The sequence below is a fragment of the Athene cunicularia genome (genome assembly GCF_003259725.1).
Source record: "Athene cunicularia isolate RWA chromosome 3 unlocalized genomic scaffold, athCun1 chr3_part1, whole genome shotgun sequence".
NCBI lineage: Eukaryota > Metazoa > Chordata > Aves > Strigiformes > Strigidae > Athene > Athene cunicularia.
In genome coordinates, this window is record NW_020799097.1 from 53,502,523 (window position 1) to 53,521,397 (window position 18,875).

Sequence of the window (18,875 nt, forward strand, 5' to 3'; positions counted from 1 at the left end):
CCGGCTCACGTACCCGTGGAGGAGCCTCAAAAGAGAAACGCAAGCGCGTGTCCCGCCGCCGCATCCCCGGCAGGCCTCTGCCCGAGCGAAGGGGACGGCCATGTCTTCTTCCGTGAAAACGGTGCTTCTTGAGTGCTTTCAGAGCTGCAGCGGCTCTGAGAAAAGGTAGAGCCCCCCCTCCCCTTCCCGCCATATCTGAAGGTCCTGCAGAGTTAGAAGCCCGCAGCACTTTGGGCCGGCGACCTCTGCAAACTTCCTGCTGCTTAAAATAAATCGTCGAGCTTAAAGGCACTCAGCATCTCTTCGCGCTGTTGTCCCTTACGGAGAGGAGCTACTCCCATGTGCTCTGCCTTCCCGCCCTTGGCCCTTTTTTTTTTTTTTTTTTTTTTTTCTGACGGGCTCACTTTGAACTCCCTGATAATCTTTCATTGATTCTCCCTTTGCTGTTGATGCCGAGACTTCGCCACGGAGCTGTCTTCTGTCGTGGATGCTCATGATGTTCCACTCCCATTTTATTTGGCTCCATTCACCTACAGTACATTTCGCAGCGCATGGTTCAGTGTGCCCTTGTGTTGAAAAATTGCATTGCTTCCCTTAGCTGTGAGTTACTTTTTTTAGAGGCATCTTCCTTACAAAAAGAGGGTTCAGCAGCAGCAAGTTATAAAATGTATGTGTTCTTAAGTTCCTCCTGGAAACTGTACAACTCTAGGCACACCTTCCATGTTCTTTCTGTTATGCCATACACACATTACATCTTACACAGACGTGTTCTTACTGATAAGAATTTTGTCTGATGAAGGCAGACATTAGACAGTTGATAACTAGAAGAATTTTAAGAAACAAAATAGAGCAAAACCCAAAAACATTTATTAAACTTGGTTCACTCTTCATCTTCTCACAGTACACAGAGGCAGACTGACACATGCCTATTGCATGCTTCCTTATCTATTGGAAATAAAAAATGTTTTAAAAGAGTGACAGGCACAGCTGAAGGTACAGTTCTTACTCTTTTAGTGTAGGCCTTCATATTAGTCTTTCTCAGATGTTATTCATATTCATTCCAAGAGCAGCTTTTGTAATTAAAAACCAGAGGCCAGGGAACAGCTTTAATGAAAGAACCATGAGAAAAAGAGAGCGATTACTATTTTTGGATGGTTTTTAAGGATCTGGCAGCGTATATATAGGTCGTCTTGTACAATTTTACTAGTACATTATGTTAATAAGGCTCTGACTGTTGTACCAGAGTTTAACAGTGTTCTTTCTGGACTTAGTAACAAAATAGTAACAGTGTATGTAGTAGTTGGCTGTTTCCTTCAAAATATGCTCCTTTTGAATACTTTTTAAATGTTCCCTAAGGGTGGTTGTTTGTTGGTTTGGAACCCACTTGTTAAGTCTTGGTAATTGTGACATTTAAAATTAAAAAACAGAACAAAAAAGATTGGGGAGATGGAAGTACTGACTAGTTTTAAGTACTTACCATCTTGGTTTCCCAACAGTCTTGAAGCACAGAGGCAATAAGGTGAACTTGGTTGTACAGGACACATTGCACCAGAACTGCTGTGTGAACATCTTGAGCTGTTTACCAGCTGTGACAGAAATATTCCCCTCGGGCACTATTCCCAGCAGCAGAGGCAGTGAGTGGGACAGTGCCCCTAGCTCCCTGGTTTGAGTTAGTTTAGAAGGCACTAACATTCGCATCTTGCTGCTTTTCAGGGAAGCAATGTCTTTGGTCTCAATACAATTAATGCTCTGTTGTTTGTTTTTTTTCGTTCGTAGCTAATATATGATAGTTTTGCCCAGTATCTGGTAACAGAGAAGGGTTATGATGAAGACCTACTGACTCTAGCTCCAGACAGCTTAGATTTCTGGTGAGTATGTTGAAAATAACATAAATTTTCTTCATAAATTCTTTTATGCTGTAACTTCTACAAAACTTAGAAAACAGCTTCTGTTATTAGGTGGTTGTAATGATTGTCAATCCCAATAGATAAATCCAAAATTACAGTTTTAAATACTTGTTTGAAGAAGTATTTGTCATGAGATACTTCTAATATGGTATTTTGAAGAGACAACTGAGCATCCTAGCTAGCTTCTAGCTGTCTAGACACAAACCTTTTACTCTGACTTACTCTCTTATTTTATATATCTTCTTTGTCTTCTACCTTCAATTCAAGTAAGGTAAATTCTGATGGCTACAGTAGCCATCAGAATTTAGTCATTTTTATCTCTATAGATGTGGTTTTGTTTGTGTAAGGCGGAACAATCTCAACAGCCTTCTGAGGAACCAAGGAAAGGCGACATGCCAGGAGGTAGCCCTTGGTTGGCATGTTGGTCACAAAGCTGTGGTGCAGAAGGTTAAAATGCAAGTTCCTGCTCTAAGCTCAGTGGTCTCTCAGCAGGAGCTTGAACATAAATTTCTGATCTTCCAACTTTAATAGATTGTTACCTAGGCCACAGAGGTGAGGGCTTGAAGGCCAGGTGATCACTGAAGTTTGTAGGAGAAATGGATATTTTTTTTTTAAATAATGCATGCATTACTGTGTAATAGTTTTGATCAGTTATTTTTACAATTCAGTATTTGACGGGACAGTTTCCAACAAGATTGATCTCAACTTTCATGACACTAGCAATGTATCTGTATTTCTCATAGTCTGAGGCTTCTGATGCATGAAATCCTTTGAGATCTAGATATATCGGCCTTGGTCCCTTATTGGAGCTGGAGGTTCATTAATACGGACTTGCAGGCCTGCGGTGCTGATATTGGTGCTACTCACCCAGGTGTCATTCATGAAAGGCTGGGGTTTGCTTACTGCCTTCATGGTATATCTTCTTTCCTTTGGGTACCTTATAATGGAGGATGAAGGTGCTATTATTTTTTCAGTCTTGTTTATTCATTATTATTCTAGCCACTGAACTCTGAATTAATTTTTCAAACAGCCAAAGCGAATGTAGATTCAATGATCTGGAAGGTACAGATTTACCAGGAGAGTTGGGAACTCCTGTCAAGTCGTACGCTCTCAGCTCTTCACCTTTTTAGTGCGGACTAGTGTGGCAGTGCTTCTGCTTCACATCCTTGGATACTCTGTTTCCTCATTTAGAATGATATTCTACCCCTCTCTCCCTTAATAATTGTTGTTATCAGTCTAGGAATAATAAGTAGGGGAGTTACCACCAAGAAAAAATACATTTCTTTAATAGAATTGGGGAAAATATCACATTTCTTTGTTTATATATTTGGACCTTAATTCTTCAACTTTATCTGTAGGAACAGTCACTGAACTTACTGAATAATGGAAATGGATTTATTTAGTAGGAATTTGCTACATAAGTGAAATCCAGTCCTTACTGTAGTAATATACTTGCGTATATAGGGCATTGTTCAAACATGGAAGTATTTGAAGGCTTATGACTTTGTTGGTTTTGTGTAGCATCATAGTATAGTTTCTGTTACTGTGTTTAACTGACATAAAGCTCTGAAAGCATTAATTGTTTCTTCCTTAAAATTATTCTTAGTTGCAAAGGATTGTTGTTGGACATTGAAGAAGGAAACTTTCTGAAACTTGCAGAAGATGGAACAGTTTTGAGGTAATACTGACAATAAGTTTATATTGTTAAACAAAGACCAAAATTTTATCCTCTGAAAGCCATCTCTCAATTTTACTGAATATTTAAAATACTAATTTCAGCATACATTAGTTTATTAGATGTAAAAGTTTAACTGCTTTTTCATAATGTGGTGCTCAGTTTCTCTCAATGTTACATATGTGGTCTTTTCGCAATATTTCCATGTTGGCTGCTAGTACAGAATATCTCGCTTTTAATTCACATCTAAGACTCCAAGGGCATACTGATCTTTAAAGTGAGTTTACCTTCTCAGTGGTTATCAATGTACTCTTTGTCCAGTTCTGCTAGGATCCAGAGTAAGATTTTTCTTTGGATTGTGAGTAAACTGAGTTGGAGTCAGTGCTAATGACTAACACTAACAACGGGAGTGCTTTTATCTTTGTACCATAAGCATTCAAAATTCTGCAGGCCTACAACATCTAATTTAAGTAGCCTGAGGCAAGTTAAACACAGAAACGGACACATTTACTTTCAAAATCCTGGTTTTTTTCCTCTTAAGAGCTGTATTTTGCCTTCGGTCATTATTTCAGTACATCATTAGTTCCTCTGTCCCTCCTTTTCATTTTTTTTTCTTAAATAAAAGACTGCTATTTTGAATCTGATAAGTAAATATATCTGAAGTATATCAATCACTATCCCATTTCCCCCCCTTTTTTTTTTAAAATGAAAAACTGTGCAAGATAGACCTTTTTTTGAATATCATGTGGGAGAAGGAGCTTGAAGGTGCTAGGGAAAATCAGATTCATTGAAAGAAGGGAAGAAATACCTGTGAGTCTCTGCTGTGTATCCTGAAATTCATTTAGTGCCTTGATTTTGGACTACTAAATGCAGAATTCAAGACTAGTGGGAATACCACATTAAAGGGAGGAGTAGCACAGGATTACTTCTCCTAGCATTGCTTGCATTTGCTTCAAAACTGGAGTGTGCATTCTTTTGGGGCCCAATCAGATGGTCAAGCTAGTTGATTTTTAATTCCCAAAAAGGCTTGTGTGTACTTCTGTGTTACACAGCTGCTTGCAAGGCTCAAACTAGCACTTTTCCATAGTTCTGCCCTGCATTCAGTGAATGTTACCAGGCTTCAGAATGATGTATAGGCTTTCTGCACTGTGTTTTATTGTGCAGTGTATATTGATAGTTTACGTATAGCGAGTGTCCTCACACAATTGAGAACATTCGAGCAATACAGAATGATTGTGTTAGCAGCTGAGGTACAGTAGTCATGCCCCCAGCCAACCAAACTTCTGTGTAGTAAGGCTTTTATCAAGGCCTGTAATGTATATGATAAAAGCTTAGGTCCTGGGAAACTTCTAAGTTATAAAGAGAGTTGCTTTTGATCAGCTTGCATGCACCTCGGTATTCAGTTGCAATGCATTACTTTGCATAAGGAGTAGTTTGGCCATTTTCAACCTTTTTTTTTTTCTGAATAACTTAATGCATCAAACAGGGCAAGCCATGGTACAAAGAGCATGACATCCGAAGAGCTTCTGGAGACATTTGGAAGGAGGGAGTGGAAACATTTTAATACGATCAGTGGAATGGTTTCCCGCTCAGGTAGCTATACTCTTTGAAATTATAGCTCTTTGAAATTGCTCTGACCCCTTCAGTGCCTCATACTGTTAGTTCGTACCACAAATATTTAAAAATACTTGAGCTGAGAATTACTGGAATAGGTAAATGTTTTTGAGCTTTTTTTGTATTTTCAACTTCTAATACTAGAGTTCAACTTAAATTTATATCACCAATGATGAGACAAATGAGCTGACATTATAAATGTGTTTTGGTTATAGGAGATGGGCACATTGTTCCTTGATGAAGTAGACTGAGATTACCAACCTATCATTTAGGACATATTTGGCAAATCTTAAATTTTTCTTAATTGTTGACTCATTACCATCAGTGCTGTTACTGGAGGCCTAGGTTCAGGTGCAAAGAACAGAGCAGGTCTGGAAACAAAGCTCCTTCTCCTGCAATTGAATGTTCTTGGTTTTAAGATGGGAGTCACTTTGAAGACACTATGGGTGGGTTTGTGTTCTGGCTCTGTGCTTCCTCTCCATTTTACTTGAATCTTGGCAATTGTGAGTAATACACATAAAGTGCTCAGTTAAGTTGCATTATCCTATGTAATGGAGATATTTTCCTTGAGATTTTGCTGACATAAACTTGTTTGTGATGCTTATTCTAAATTGCAGGTAATCTTTTGCAATAGGGTAGAAGAGCAAGGTTTCTCTTGGTCATTGACAAATGTGCCTTTCTTATTCATTGAAAAGTGCATTTGATCTCTCTGATTAATCCCTGTTTTGCTGACCTGTTCTTTAATATACCTAAGAAGCAGCACAGACAAGGTCATGAATACCAGAAATATCATTGTTCAAATATCACCATTTAAATCATTTCAGTCCTATGAAAGAGTTGTTGAACATGACCTTAGTCTGGGGGGACATTTGTACCCACCTTATTTAGTTCTGCTTTGGGGGCTCACATAATAATGTGGGCGTGCTTCCCCTTGGGCTAAGAAGCTGTCTGCAGCATGTCTGTTCAAAGAACAAGGCTATATGCAAGACCTGTCCAAATGTTTCTGACTCAGCTTCTCAAATCCTTTGTGTTTCAACTGCTAGGGAAATAGATAATTTGGAAGAGTTGAGTGATGCTGTCCTGACTCTCAAAACTCATGGTTCTCCCCCATCTCTTCCACCTTAACTTTTAAAACCTTAAAATGTATTTTTAAAATTTCACCACCTTGATATAGATGAACAACTTTCAGGTGCCAGTTATGAGAATCAGAAGTGGGAATAAAGGCTAATGAAGATTGGAAAGCAGATAATGCTTATTACCAGTAAAATCCAAATAGGAGCTTCTATTATCATTTAAATGAGATTTTTTTTTATTTGTGATTAAAGCAAACAATACAGATTAAAAATGCAGACTTTTTTTTTTCCAGCTCAGTACTATTTGTATGATAATTATTTTGACCTGCCAGGAGCTCTCCTGTGTGCAAGGGTTGTGGACAGCTTAGATCAGGTAAGAACTGGATTGTTTGAAAGTAAGTATTGCATTATCTTTCTCTTCCCCCACCACTGTTCTTGCATGCATTATTAAATGAATACAAATAGTATATTGAACAACATCAAGGTCTTCAGCTTTTTTCTTGTTTGGAATTTTTCGTGTTGAACTTAGTTATCTCCAAAGATAATTGTGAGCTACATGGCATGTACAAAATAAATGTACTTCCACCAGAGGGCACAAATAACTAGGATACAAATAGAAATGCACTGTTTTCAAGTTTACTCTGTGATATGCAGAATATAGTTCTTAAAATCTCTTTTAATTGATGATATTTGAATTCAATCTAATGTAAGTCTTCTGAATAACACTGTTTGCTAATTTGCAGGTTGTTAATGAGTTAATTCTATCCTTTTTTAAACTTTTTTTTTGTCTTAAATATATTGATCTATGTACACAGATGTAAATACACCTCTAGAATAGTATCCCTTTTTTTATTCTCTGCTAAAACAATAGGTTAAATTCTCAAGGCAGAAAATACAAGTGCTTGAACTTTTTTCAGTGCTTTATAGATACATAGAATGTCCCAAATCCTACTTTTGAAGTTTGATGCTAATTGATTCATTGTGTTAAAGAAGGCTTGAATCTCTAGCTTGTGTGCAGCTGAGGGTAGAAGAGGGTTCTTCTCATACACTAAGTAGGTTGGTGTCAAAAGAGTATTGATGTAATCCTCTGGCTAAAGGTACCAAAACGGTGCAGCACTGAAAATTGCCAATACTAAACTTTGTCTACAGAGTGAAATTCAGAGCTGTGAGATGGGTATCTGGGATCCCTTTGGGTATCAGCTGACTTGATGCTTTAGCCTCCCCTCCAAAGTAGCATGCCAAGTAGATTGCTGCCTAAGTCCAAGGGCTGCCTGAAGAGCTAGCTAAAGCTAGTTTATCAGGTAGCACTGAGGACAGATGTGCCATTAACCTCTTAATTTTGTGCCTGATTAATCTCCTTCTAAACTGTTTGTGGTTTAGAACACCGTCTCAGATGTAACACCTGTATTTGTATTACTTTATTTATATTTAATTTAGACTTGGCACAAATCAACGACTTATTGGGAGAGAAATCATGTCATAGCATGTGTGTTATAAACTTTCATGTTCAGTTACTAGTTCACAAGCTGGAGCACTGACCCTGGGTCATTGTCATCTTCAGCCAGAGAGAATTAAGCCCATGCTGTTTATCCACAGAGCTACCAAAGTGGGTCATGTACCCTCTTTATCAACTAGCAGTTCTTAAATATTTTACTTGGTGTTGGCCCAGTTTCAACAGGAGGGTTACAGTAATTCCCTGGAAGGTTAACATCAGCTGGATGAGAAAGATAGAAGGCAGGAAGGAGACAGTAGACATCTCTAGCACCCATGCCTGCTAAATGTTGCATCCTAAGGGTTAGAAACCATCACATTCTCTTCTACATTTCTATAAGGAAGTGGAGGCTTCTGTTTCCTGTTCTGGGAGCCTGTTTAGTAAGGGCTGCTTTCTTACTGTTTCCAGACAACATTATAGGATAAGGAAAGCTTTCTATTGGAAACATATGGGTGAACTGCTAGGTTTGGTTTCATAATGGATTTAAGCATGAGTTAGATGCTGGGTGGCTCTACACTGGTAAAAATGAGTCTACTTTTGCTGTATCCAGAGCCAGAACTCTCATATATTTTCAAAGCAGAGGAGCTTCTTGGTGTTTTGGATCTTCGCATTGAAGAGCTACACAAAATACTGCTTTGTTTGATAGTTCATCTAATGAAATCACATTTGATAATCACACCAAAATCATGGTGGACTGCATGGGCATACAGAGTTTTCTGTCTGCTTTCTGGGAATCAGTCTGGTTTCTTATGCATCTCATGCAACGGCTGTAGATTTGCAAGAAATTAGTTTGCAGATATTTCAGTCTCTCTGAGGTCAAATGCTTTGAAGGAAGTGTACCTACTTTTAAAGTAGTATGCATCTGTCCTCAAAACAGAGCTCTGAGTAGCTGTTAGTACATTGCACTGATTTATTTTTAAAAGAAAAAAAAAAAACAAAAAAACCAAACCCCTGAACTAAGGAGCAAGTCAGCCATGTGTATGATAAGGGGAGCGGACAGTTGAATCCATGCCTTAAGGTTAGTGCTAGTGTCATTGCCACTAGACAGGTACTCCCCAGCATCCCTGAAACATGGCTTTGAATAATGACCTTGGTTAACAGCTAACTGAAGTTTGACATATATGAAACCTTTTCGCTTTTTAGGTATATCTGTGGTAGTTTGCTATAGGAATGGATTAAAAATAAATGTGAGTCACAGCACTGTATCTTTCCTGCTCTTAACCTGCAGAACTGGTGGATGATAAGCAGACTACCATAGTGCTTGTCAGTCGTGCACAAAAGGACCTGTTTGTGTGACTTGCTGGTTGTGAAATTAAGGGCGGACTGTTCCTCTGGAAGCCTCCATAGCAGATTAGTCATGAAATAGCAGTTTACTTCAGTGCATATAAACTACATGTTTTTGACTAGCAATGTTAAGGTGGGGTGGGGTTTTTTTTCGGTTTCTGAATGTTTCCCTCTAGAAAATGCTTTATGCTTACAAATTGGGTCATTATTCAGGTATCAGTACAGTGGTCAGGATACAGAGAGCAGCAACGTTGTAAAACCTGTTATCAATTGCCTTGAAATTTATCCTAATATAGGTGTGGAAAGCTTGTAAAAAAAACACTACGAAGATACTTTTCATGGTGTACAAACTCAGGGGCTATACCACCTGCTTTACTGCTGCTGGGTTACCTTATAACTCTGAGCACGTCTTGCAGGCTCTGTAGCTAATCCTCTGCTCTGTAATATTGACTGGCTATGTAATTGCATCTATTTAATTCAGCACTCATGAAATTTGTGACATTTGAGAGTGCTGTGAGTCTCAGCTGATTGAGAAGCTTTTCTTCCTTGGTGAGATGCTGGAAGGGTGGCTGAGGTCAGCTGGAGCTCTTCTGTGTCTGGGCAGCTTTCTAGGAACATCAAGAGGCTGTTCACAAGCACAGATCGTATTTGCATGTCCTTCTGCCAGAGCTGGGGTTTGGCAGTCCTCAGAGTACAATGCAATGCAGTGCTGCTCAGCCTGTCTTCTGTATGAATGTTTCATATGAAGTTTGGGGTGGAGTTGTTGGCACAAGAGCATTATCTAAATTATAGTGAAGGGTTCTTCCACCTTTGAGGGTGGAAGGTCATCTAAGTGCCAGGATGTAGATAATGTCAACCTGCTAATTAAGTATAGTATCTGCAGCTCTAGGCACTTTTTTTCCCAAATGTCAATGGAATGGCTCATTTAGTAAGTTGTTATTCTGTCTAATGCTCCCCCTTGCTATAACGTTTTAGAGTTCCTCACAAATACTTTCTCCTTTCCCCTTCCTCCTCCCACCCCCACCATAAGCTTCTGAAGTAGGGAGATAACTTGTCTGCAATTACCCAAAGTTAAGCTGGGTACTACTGAGTCCTAATGTCCTGAACCCTACTGTCTAAGACTGTTTTATTCCAGATACTTTTGTTTATTAATGGCTTTTCTGTCACTGTTTCAATATGAAAGCTCAAAAATGCTGATACTTGACATAATGACTAGGTTCCTTTTGACTCTTACAGCATGATGGTCAGAAAAAATATGACTTCTGGAAGGACATGGTGGCTGCTATCCAGCATAATTATAAAATAACAGCTTTTAAAGGTAAGTGGGTTCACTGGAAACTGACGTGTAGTAGCTGAAAATATTACATGTGCTTGCCAGAGCAAATACATTTGCAAGTATACTGTAGGCTACTCAACACAGCTTTTACTTTTCAAGCCTACAGATAGTTTTATAGTAGACACATGTTTATCCTGGAATAGAACATATTTGTCATTACTATTTCTATTTCATTTACCTAAAACTTTTGCTGTCTTTAATAACACTTGTGATGTGCTGCTTCACTGAATTTAGAGGAAAAATGGTTTCTTACCATGATTGGTATGGTAATATGGACATTCTGTATCTGTATTTTGGTGGTGTTCCTTATGTTCTTGTAATCCTAACTAAAATCAGAAATGCATTGTGGAAAAAAAAAAAAAAAGTGCAAACTAATACTTGATGATTTTCTTTAGCGCTCTAGTTTTGATTGGAATTCCTCATGTAGTATTGACACAGTAGGGAGGAGATTGTTATTTTATTATAAAGTTAATAAAAATTGCAGAGGATTCTTTTTTAACAATAGCCTTTCTCCACACAAAGCCAACTTTATAATACTGTAATATAAATTAGAATTGGAAAGCATCTTAGATGCCCTTCAGCTAGAAATTAATTTAATTCTTTCACAGATTTAACTTCTGAGTTTCTATTAGGCATATAAAATAAGTTGATAATAAACGCTAACAGTCTTGTGTGTGCACACAGTTAATTGAAATTATTTTAAACTATTTTTTGGTAGAAAGATTATATGCAGCTCAGTTCAGAATTCTGTATCATTTTGCTGACAGTATTTTCCAATAGAATTACCTCTGTTTAAGGCAGTGTTCATTTGGCATGGATGTAGTTTGGTCTTTCTTAAAACTTACCTTTAGCTCTACTACTTTCTATATTCCTTTCAAATGTAATTGACAGAATTGCCTGAGAGGTTCCAAACAGAAATAGAAGTTGATGTCAGGATGCATATTGTAAAAGAGAAGATGACACTCCTGAAATGTTTTGGTTGTTTGTCTTGTGTTTCCACTGGAGCTTGGAGTGTGACTGGTAGTTAAGAATTCCCCTAGGCACTCATGCATAAGTTGAGTAAATTTATCCATTTTTTTCTGCTGACATTAAACGAACCCTAATCAACTACAACTATTTTAACAAAAGTCTTTTTTCAGATTGTGAAAGCTCTTTGTTTTAAAAGGTGTGGATCATGCAGTATTTGGCAAAAAGAATAGTTTTTTAAAGTGTTCTTTGCAAATTAATTAGATCAAACAAAAATTAAAGTCTGATCCTTGAACTCATATAAATAATTGCTTGGTTTTATTTATATATGAGTGTCTGCTGGTGCGTACGTGTGTAAGTTCATGCATATACCTACCTATCAGGTATATATATGTAAGCATGGAATCCGCAAACAGATGTGTGATACAGTTAATCCTTTCTAACTCCTATCAGAATTGGTACCTAATTTAATACACCTCATTCTCTGTTATAAAAGTCATGAGGCACATGCACAACAGCATTGAAAATATAACAAAACATAGTAACTGGTAGGCATGAGTTATATTGGATAAAGCTCTGTAAAATCAGAAGTGAAACAGTGTAGATTGTATACACTACTTAAATATTTTAATACACAGAGGTGCTACGCTCTGTCATGCGTCACTTTGAAAGGCTTCATAGCGGTGTTATTTACCTTTTAATAATATGGTCCAGTAGATGAAGCACTGAACAGGGAGTCAGAAGAGCAGAAGTAGTATCTTCCTGTATCACTTAACTGTGATATTCCCATGGCTTATCTCTTTTTTTCTTCAGGTTCCTCTGTGAAATTAGAATAATGGTACTAATCTTCTGTCACAAGTTTGTGCCAAAGAGGTTTTGGTTGTTTTGGTTTTTTTTTTACCTCGGTTGCAAGCTTAATAGACCTTCCTGAGGAAACTCCTAAACCTGACTCCAGCCCAACATCTACATACCAGGAAGCCCCACCATCTTTCTTAGCCCAGAGCCTGGCCTGAAAACCACAGCCTCTTGACTTAACTCCATGCCCTCGATGCCTTGTAGAGGGTTTAACCCTTCAGAGAAAAGCAGTGGTCATTAACAGCTAGTCAAGGTAAAATTTCAAAAGCACACTGAAGTGGTCAGTAGAGGAGACACAAAGTTCCCAAGTTGAAATGCTGTCTTAGTAGTGCCATTGTCAGTGATGGAGCAGAACGACTGACTGTTTTAATTTTTGAAATCCATTAAGTGTTTGTAGTTCACTTTGGTTTGTCAGTATGCCCTTGTTTCTCTATGTCCCTTCTCTTTTTCACATGATTTCTTTGATCATAATCAGGTGTCTGGTGGATTTTGCCTTTCATTGTCTTAGCTATGGTAATTGCCTTAGATAATTGCCCTACGATATTGGTTTTGGATGGTTCTTTCAGGTAGGCATGATTGTTCTGACTCAGCTTAATGAAGAATATTAACCCACTTGTCTACTTGTAAAGAAGTGAAAAACTGACTCTTGCAGATGAAAAGAGGGTTCCAGAATGATGGTCTTGTATTATTCAAAAAAAAAAAAAAAAAAAAAAAAAAAAGAGAGAATCTATTAAACAATACAGTCAGAAAAGCATGATGTCAGATAGCAATAAACACAAATAGTTGTATTTGCAAAATGGTAATTTTTACCTGCCAGAATGCCCTCTGCAATTGTTACCCGAGTTGAGCATTAAATTACTTGAGAGTCCTTTCTGCAAATTTTTAACTTATTACTGGACTATTTTGCAACTTTAAGGTGATAAATATTACTTTGTATGTGTTTCATTTAGTCTGTGTTCTATAGGAGTTAGTAAAGAGCATTTTTAAAGGAAACGTCACGTGGCAACGTATTTTACCCCATATGAATATGTGGACAGAGGTCCACAAGACATTATGGAAACAACATTTTGTCTTCAGAGGAGTAATGAGGGCTTGAAGTACTGTATAATTATTTCCATGTGAGAAATTTCAGATCTAGTGATTTTTTTGACAGAAAAATCAGTAGTTTTTGCAGGACGAAGTTGCCTCATATAACATCTTAAAGCAGAATTTTGTAAAATTTCTCTTAAGGGCTACTTTCTCTCTCTTCCATGGTTGTATTTCCCTGTAATTTCCCTGATACTTCTGAAAACCAGAGCACTGGTGGTTATATAGTGCAAATGATATATTTGTAATATTTTCAATCAGTTCATAAAATTATATTTCATTCTGGAAGTAAAAAGGTCATGGCTAATGTGGCAGCAGAGACTTCATAAATTCAAGGAACAAAGATTTTAAAGGACAAAACCTGATTTAATGTGAGTGATTGATAAGGATTAGTGAACTGTGCTTTTAAGAATATTTTCTGGGCCCAGTGCCTTGTGCAGAGACTAGTTAATTGGAATCACAGGACAGTAATGTACTGCTGAGCACCAAGCATCTCCAACAATTTTAAACATGTGCTTTGGCATACATTTCATATGTAAAGCAATTAACCAGAAACTTTACAACTATTGAGCAGTATTTTCCAGTTCCTGTACCCAGTCCCTCTATTTGTTTCTGAAACAAAAGTGCCAGATTGTTTGAATGTATGGGGAGCAGCACATGCTGTGTTTAAATACTGGAAAGTGCTGTCGAACTAATGCAAGTGACTGCATAGGAAAACATTTTCAGTGCAAAAAAGAGATAATTATTAAGAGATATCTGTAATTAATGTTTGGCCTAAAACAGGAAGATAAGAAGGTGGGAATAGACAATTCAGACTCAAGTGTCATGAGTTTTGTTTTGGCTTGAAAGAAAAGTATCACAGGATTGCTACTTACAAATTGGTGGTACTGCACTGTGTTATTTCTGTACAAACATTTGTGTGCAGTGTTTATAACAGTAGTACCAATTTGCTTGCCTAGGTCTACTTGGCTGCTAAAATAAGCAGATCTCATGTTACACTCTCTACTTAAGCATTTATTATTTTACCGAAGTATAGCCTAAAACCACAGGCTTCCTTATCCAGCAGCACTTAATAAGGAGAGAAAGAACAATTCTGCAAAGTTCTTGGTAGCTCTTTACAGTTTTTCAAAACATTATATAGTTTTGCTAATGATGAATCAACCTAAAGGTGTCCTCGCTTTTTTTTTATTAATCCCAGTGTATTATCAGGTACTTAAGAAATTGCTGTTTATGTATACAACATAACAAGCAGATTCTGCTTTCATGAACAAATGGTAATATCACAAAACTTTTAAACATAGGCCTATGTACTTTTAGTGCAAGTTGATTAAAAACTTCTGTTTTAAAAAAAGAAGCTAAAAATAATCATTTAAGAGTTGATAAGATCTTGATGTGTAAGATAGTTTTAGAGCACATGAATGGTAACTGTAATTGGAAAAAAAATGTGTGAACTATTATAGTTTCATAATTTATAAGCACCATTAACTTTTCATAGTGCCATAACAGATTAATGTCTAATGTTTGTAAGACATGAGTGTATGTAGGTATGGTAAATATGATTATATCTACTGATTAATTACTGTCATCTGATAAATTCACTATATACGTAAAACATATTCCCTACTTTGTTTTGTTTTGTGGGAATGAACTGTTCAGAGAAAATCAGTGCCAAAGTTGTCTCCAATTTTGGGTTGGTAAAGCTGTTAGGATTTTGTGAGCATCTGCATGCTCACAAGATATGTTCTTAATGTTTGGATCTCGTGATAGTTGTTTTACGATATTCTGAACATTGTAGTTTTACAGAATATTAGGAGCTTAAAAAATATTGAATTAGTTTGTTGCTGCAAATTAAAAAATGTGCGTCAAAGCTAAGTGGATTTCTAGGCTTCAAATGTGATTACTTTTTCATATTGTGCAAGTCTTGCATCTTCTGTAACAAGTAGTTATTAATTAATAAGAAAAGTGGAACTAAATTAAAACATTGACATGGTATACACTGCATTAGAGTTATTTTCGTGATGCCTGTTTGATAGTTTAAAGATGAAGCTGGCAGATAGCAAAATGTTCCTGTAGCATATTATCCAGCTGTTGTGATGACTGTGGAGTATCTGAGACTATTTATTTTGAATAATACCTTCAGTTAATTCAAGTATAGTAAAGTATGATTTAGAGTCTGAATTGACTACTTTGTGTTATGAGAAGTGATAGAAATTTTTATTTTCTTAAAAAAAAAAAAAGAGGCTGGTGCATTACATTAATTCATAAAATTTTAATGTTGCAATCAGTTGGAGAATTGATCATCATTTGAAACATTTCTTACAACAATTCTCTAAAAACATAGAATATTATTCTACTAGGTTTGAACAAATCTCATCTACCTTCTCACTCCCTCCTCCATTTCAGTTGCAAAATTGAAGTTGCGTGACATGTTAATGACAAATCAGATCAGCACCCAGTTAAAATGGTCTGAAGGAGAGAGCGTCAGGACAGTGTAAGTTGAATGTTGTTAGATACGAGCAAAGAGGAAGCCTGAGAAAGAAGAGTGAACGTAGTCAGAGGAATAGAGACCATTAGATTCTGAATTGGGCAGTTGGAGCCATACTTGATCGTTCTCCATGAGATCGATGACAGCACTGCCAGAAGCCTGGTCAAGGTATCCTTTCTTATATTCATCATAGGTGTACATGAGTGGGGAACCATTTTTGTAGAGTGCAACCCAAACATTTGTTCCTTTTGCATGTACATGGTAGGAGAAATAGTACAGTCCAGGGATCCTGCAGGTGAAGATTCCTGTTCTGGGGTCATAGTGTTGTTGCCTATTGTACAAGATTTTATCAAATTTGATGGGTACTGTTGCTCCAGGGTAGGCTTTTGAGAGGATGACACTGAAAGCAGACACTGGCATCCCTGTAAGAGCTTGGTTTACTCCTCCTTTTATGAAGGACATTCCCGATAGCTCCCGAGACTCTCCTGCTTTAACATATCTTTCAGGCATCTGTGGGACTACAGCTTGGCCGGGGGGACCAGGAGGACCTGGGGGGCCTGGCAAACCAGGCTCTCCAGTGTTGCCTTTAGGCCCAGGGGGTCCGGGCGGTCCCATGGGTCCGCTTAAGCCTTTAGTAGAAATACCTGCTGGGCCTGGGAGTCCTGGTGCTCCTGGCTCACCTTTCGCACCGGGGGCTCCTGGTAGGCCAGGGGGGCCAATGGGGCCTCTGATCCCAGGTATTCCCGAAGGCCCTCGGGGGCCTGGCTCGCCATTGATCCCTGGCACTCCCTTAACTCCTTGTGGACCTACTGGACCGGGCAGGCCAGGTAGCCCAGCATGGCCAGTGTCGCCTTTTGGACCTGGGAAACCTGGGTGTCCCTTAGGACCAGCAAGACCCTGCTCACCTGGGTATCCTGGCTTCCCTTCTAATCCTGGTAGACCTCGTTCACCCTTGGCCCCTGGGAGTCCCGGGAGGCCTGCAGGACCCGTGTCGCCTTTGGGCCCAGGTAGGCCATTCTCACCAGGCAAGCCTTTGAGTCCTTGAGGGCCCATGTTCCCTGGTGGCCCAGCAGGCCCTGGTTCTCCTGGCACACCAGCTGGGCCTTGGTCTCCTTTAGGTCCTGGAAGGCCAGGAGGACCTTCAGGCCCCCTGTGTCCCTTCATCCCTGGCAATCCTGGCTTTCCAAATCCTGGAAGACCTGGGGATCCAGGCAAACCTGCAGGTCCAGGGTGTCCCTTTGCTCCGGGGATGCCTGCTGCTCCTGGTGGTCCCATTGGCCCAGGCTTGCCAATGCCTGCTTCTCCGGGCTCTCCTGGGGGACCCTGGGGACCTGGGATACCAGCTGCTCCAGGTGTACCTGGTAAACCTCTGTCACCTTTCATCCCTGGCTGACCTGGAAGACCATTTTCGCCAGGCTTCCCTACCCCAGCAGGACCAGGGAGGCCCCGGGGTCCCTGTGGGCCTGGAAGACCTCTGCTACCTGGGCGGCCTGGAATGCCAAATCCATTTTCTCCTTTTGGTCCATTTATACCAGGGATACCTGGTTCTCCTTTCTCCCCAGGGAGGCCCCTCGGTCCTTGAGCTCCTGGAGGGCCTTGTGGTCCTGGTTTGCCAGGAACAGACAGTCCTGCAGGGCCGGGAGTGCCGGGGGGTCCTTGTGGACCTCTTGCTCCTGGGAGCCCAACAGGTCCAGCTTCTCCTTTCTCACCATTTAGTCCTCTGTCTCCTGGCTTTCCTGGTAGACCTGGCATGCCTGGCTTTCCAACCGCAGAAAATCCAGGTGGTCCTGGGGGACCAGGGGGGCCTTGGGGGCCAGGACTTCCAAACCCTGGCTTTCCTGCAGGACCTGGTTGTCCTCTTGGTCCAATGGGGCCTGGGGGACCAGGGGGTCCTTGTTCACCCCTTATCTGCACACCTGTGAGAGAGAGAAAAACAGGTCAACCAGGGCAGATGTAACAGATTTGCAGACTTGTAGCATGGTGGTGAAATGTGTGAAGGGTTATCTTAACTTGAACCGCATAGAAGTCAAGTTTCTAATACTGTGTTTGGTTACTGAGAACCTGACTTTCAGAGCAAAAGTGTCTCAGAGCTTTTAAAAGTAACAAGTGCAAATTTGATGGAGTTGTGTTATGAGCTATAAGGCCACGAATTTTATTTGGCTTCAGTATATTTAGAGTTATCAGAGAGTTTGAAAGATGCTGTGCAAGTAGATGCAAGCTGTTGAGGAAGGGGAAAAAAAACAAGGTAAACAATTTAGTGAGTGATCAGACTTGCATCTTGATGATAAATGATACTGGAGAAAGCTTCCTGCTTTTCTGTGAGATTTTTGTCTTTTTCTCTCTTGCTTTCAAAAGAGGTCTCTTTTTTTGGTAAACATGTGAATGTTATATTTTAAAATACTGTCTTAAAGATTTTTGTTCGTCATAAAAATTTTACATGGTGACAAGATCACAACTGATAATTCATCTTACTGCAGTCAGAATTCTGTCACTATTTTGTTTTTTTTATAATACTTCATTTTCTTAGTTATAAAAACAGCAGGTGGAGCCACTTAACCAAATGTCACAAATCGAGATCTAAACAGACAAGCTTACTGTTTAGTTTTCTGTGCGCTTTGAGAGCTTGCAGCTTCATGTTGGAATTAGGATGCAGATTTGTGGGACGTTATAGACAGGATTAACATGGATATTGGGAGACTGCTTCAGTAGTTTGCAGCAACTGGCAGCTTTATATGATTCATCATTATATGATGAATATTAATTTAAGAAATAATTTTAAAAATAAAAACAGGGATTTAGAAAGAACCTGAATTTTGTTTCTTATGATGCTACCATATTCTGTTTGATGCTTTTTTAGAAATGATTGATAATTGATCAACAACTGGATCAGCTAAAATGCACGTTTTGGTCTCTTACAAAGAGAGCAGTTTGTATGTGTGTGTATATATGAAAGTTTATGCACTGGCTCTTCTACTGTCTCTTACATAATAAATTTCTTTTTCCAATCTGTGGTTAGTCTTGAAACAAAAATGAGAAGGAGGAAGAAAACTCTTCTTGTACACACTGTATTTTAAAAAAAAAAAAAAAAAAAAAAAAAAAAAA

At 38.9% G+C, this 18,875-nt stretch overlaps 2 protein-coding genes across 3 annotated transcripts in view; one reads left to right on the forward strand and one right to left on the reverse strand.

The window, feature by feature from the left end:
* The first annotated feature begins 1,446 nt into the window (after positions 1-1,446).
* NT5DC1 (5'-nucleotidase domain containing 1) lies at positions 1,447-12,267 on the forward strand. The gene is made up of 7 exons (XM_026844519.1): positions 1,447-1,452; positions 1,777-1,868; positions 3,514-3,585; positions 5,069-5,175; positions 6,563-6,642; positions 10,282-10,363; positions 12,161-12,267. The coding sequence occupies exons 1-7, from the start codon at positions 1,447-1,449 to the stop codon at positions 12,181-12,183; spliced, it is 462 nt and encodes a 153-aa protein (XP_026700320.1). The 3' UTR covers positions 12,184-12,267.
* Positions 12,268-15,692: 3,425 nt separating this feature from the next.
* The window catches only part of COL10A1 (collagen type X alpha 1 chain), a 39,938-nt gene continuing 36,755 nt past the window's right edge, over positions 15,693-18,875 (reverse strand). For both annotated transcript variants that reach the window (XM_026844051.1, XM_026844052.1), the window contains one exon: positions 15,693-17,689. In XM_026844051.1, coding sequence (XP_026699852.1) covers positions 15,795-17,689 — 1,895 coding nt within the window. In that variant the 3' untranslated portion in view covers positions 15,693-15,794. The remainder of the gene's footprint in view (positions 17,690-18,875) is intronic.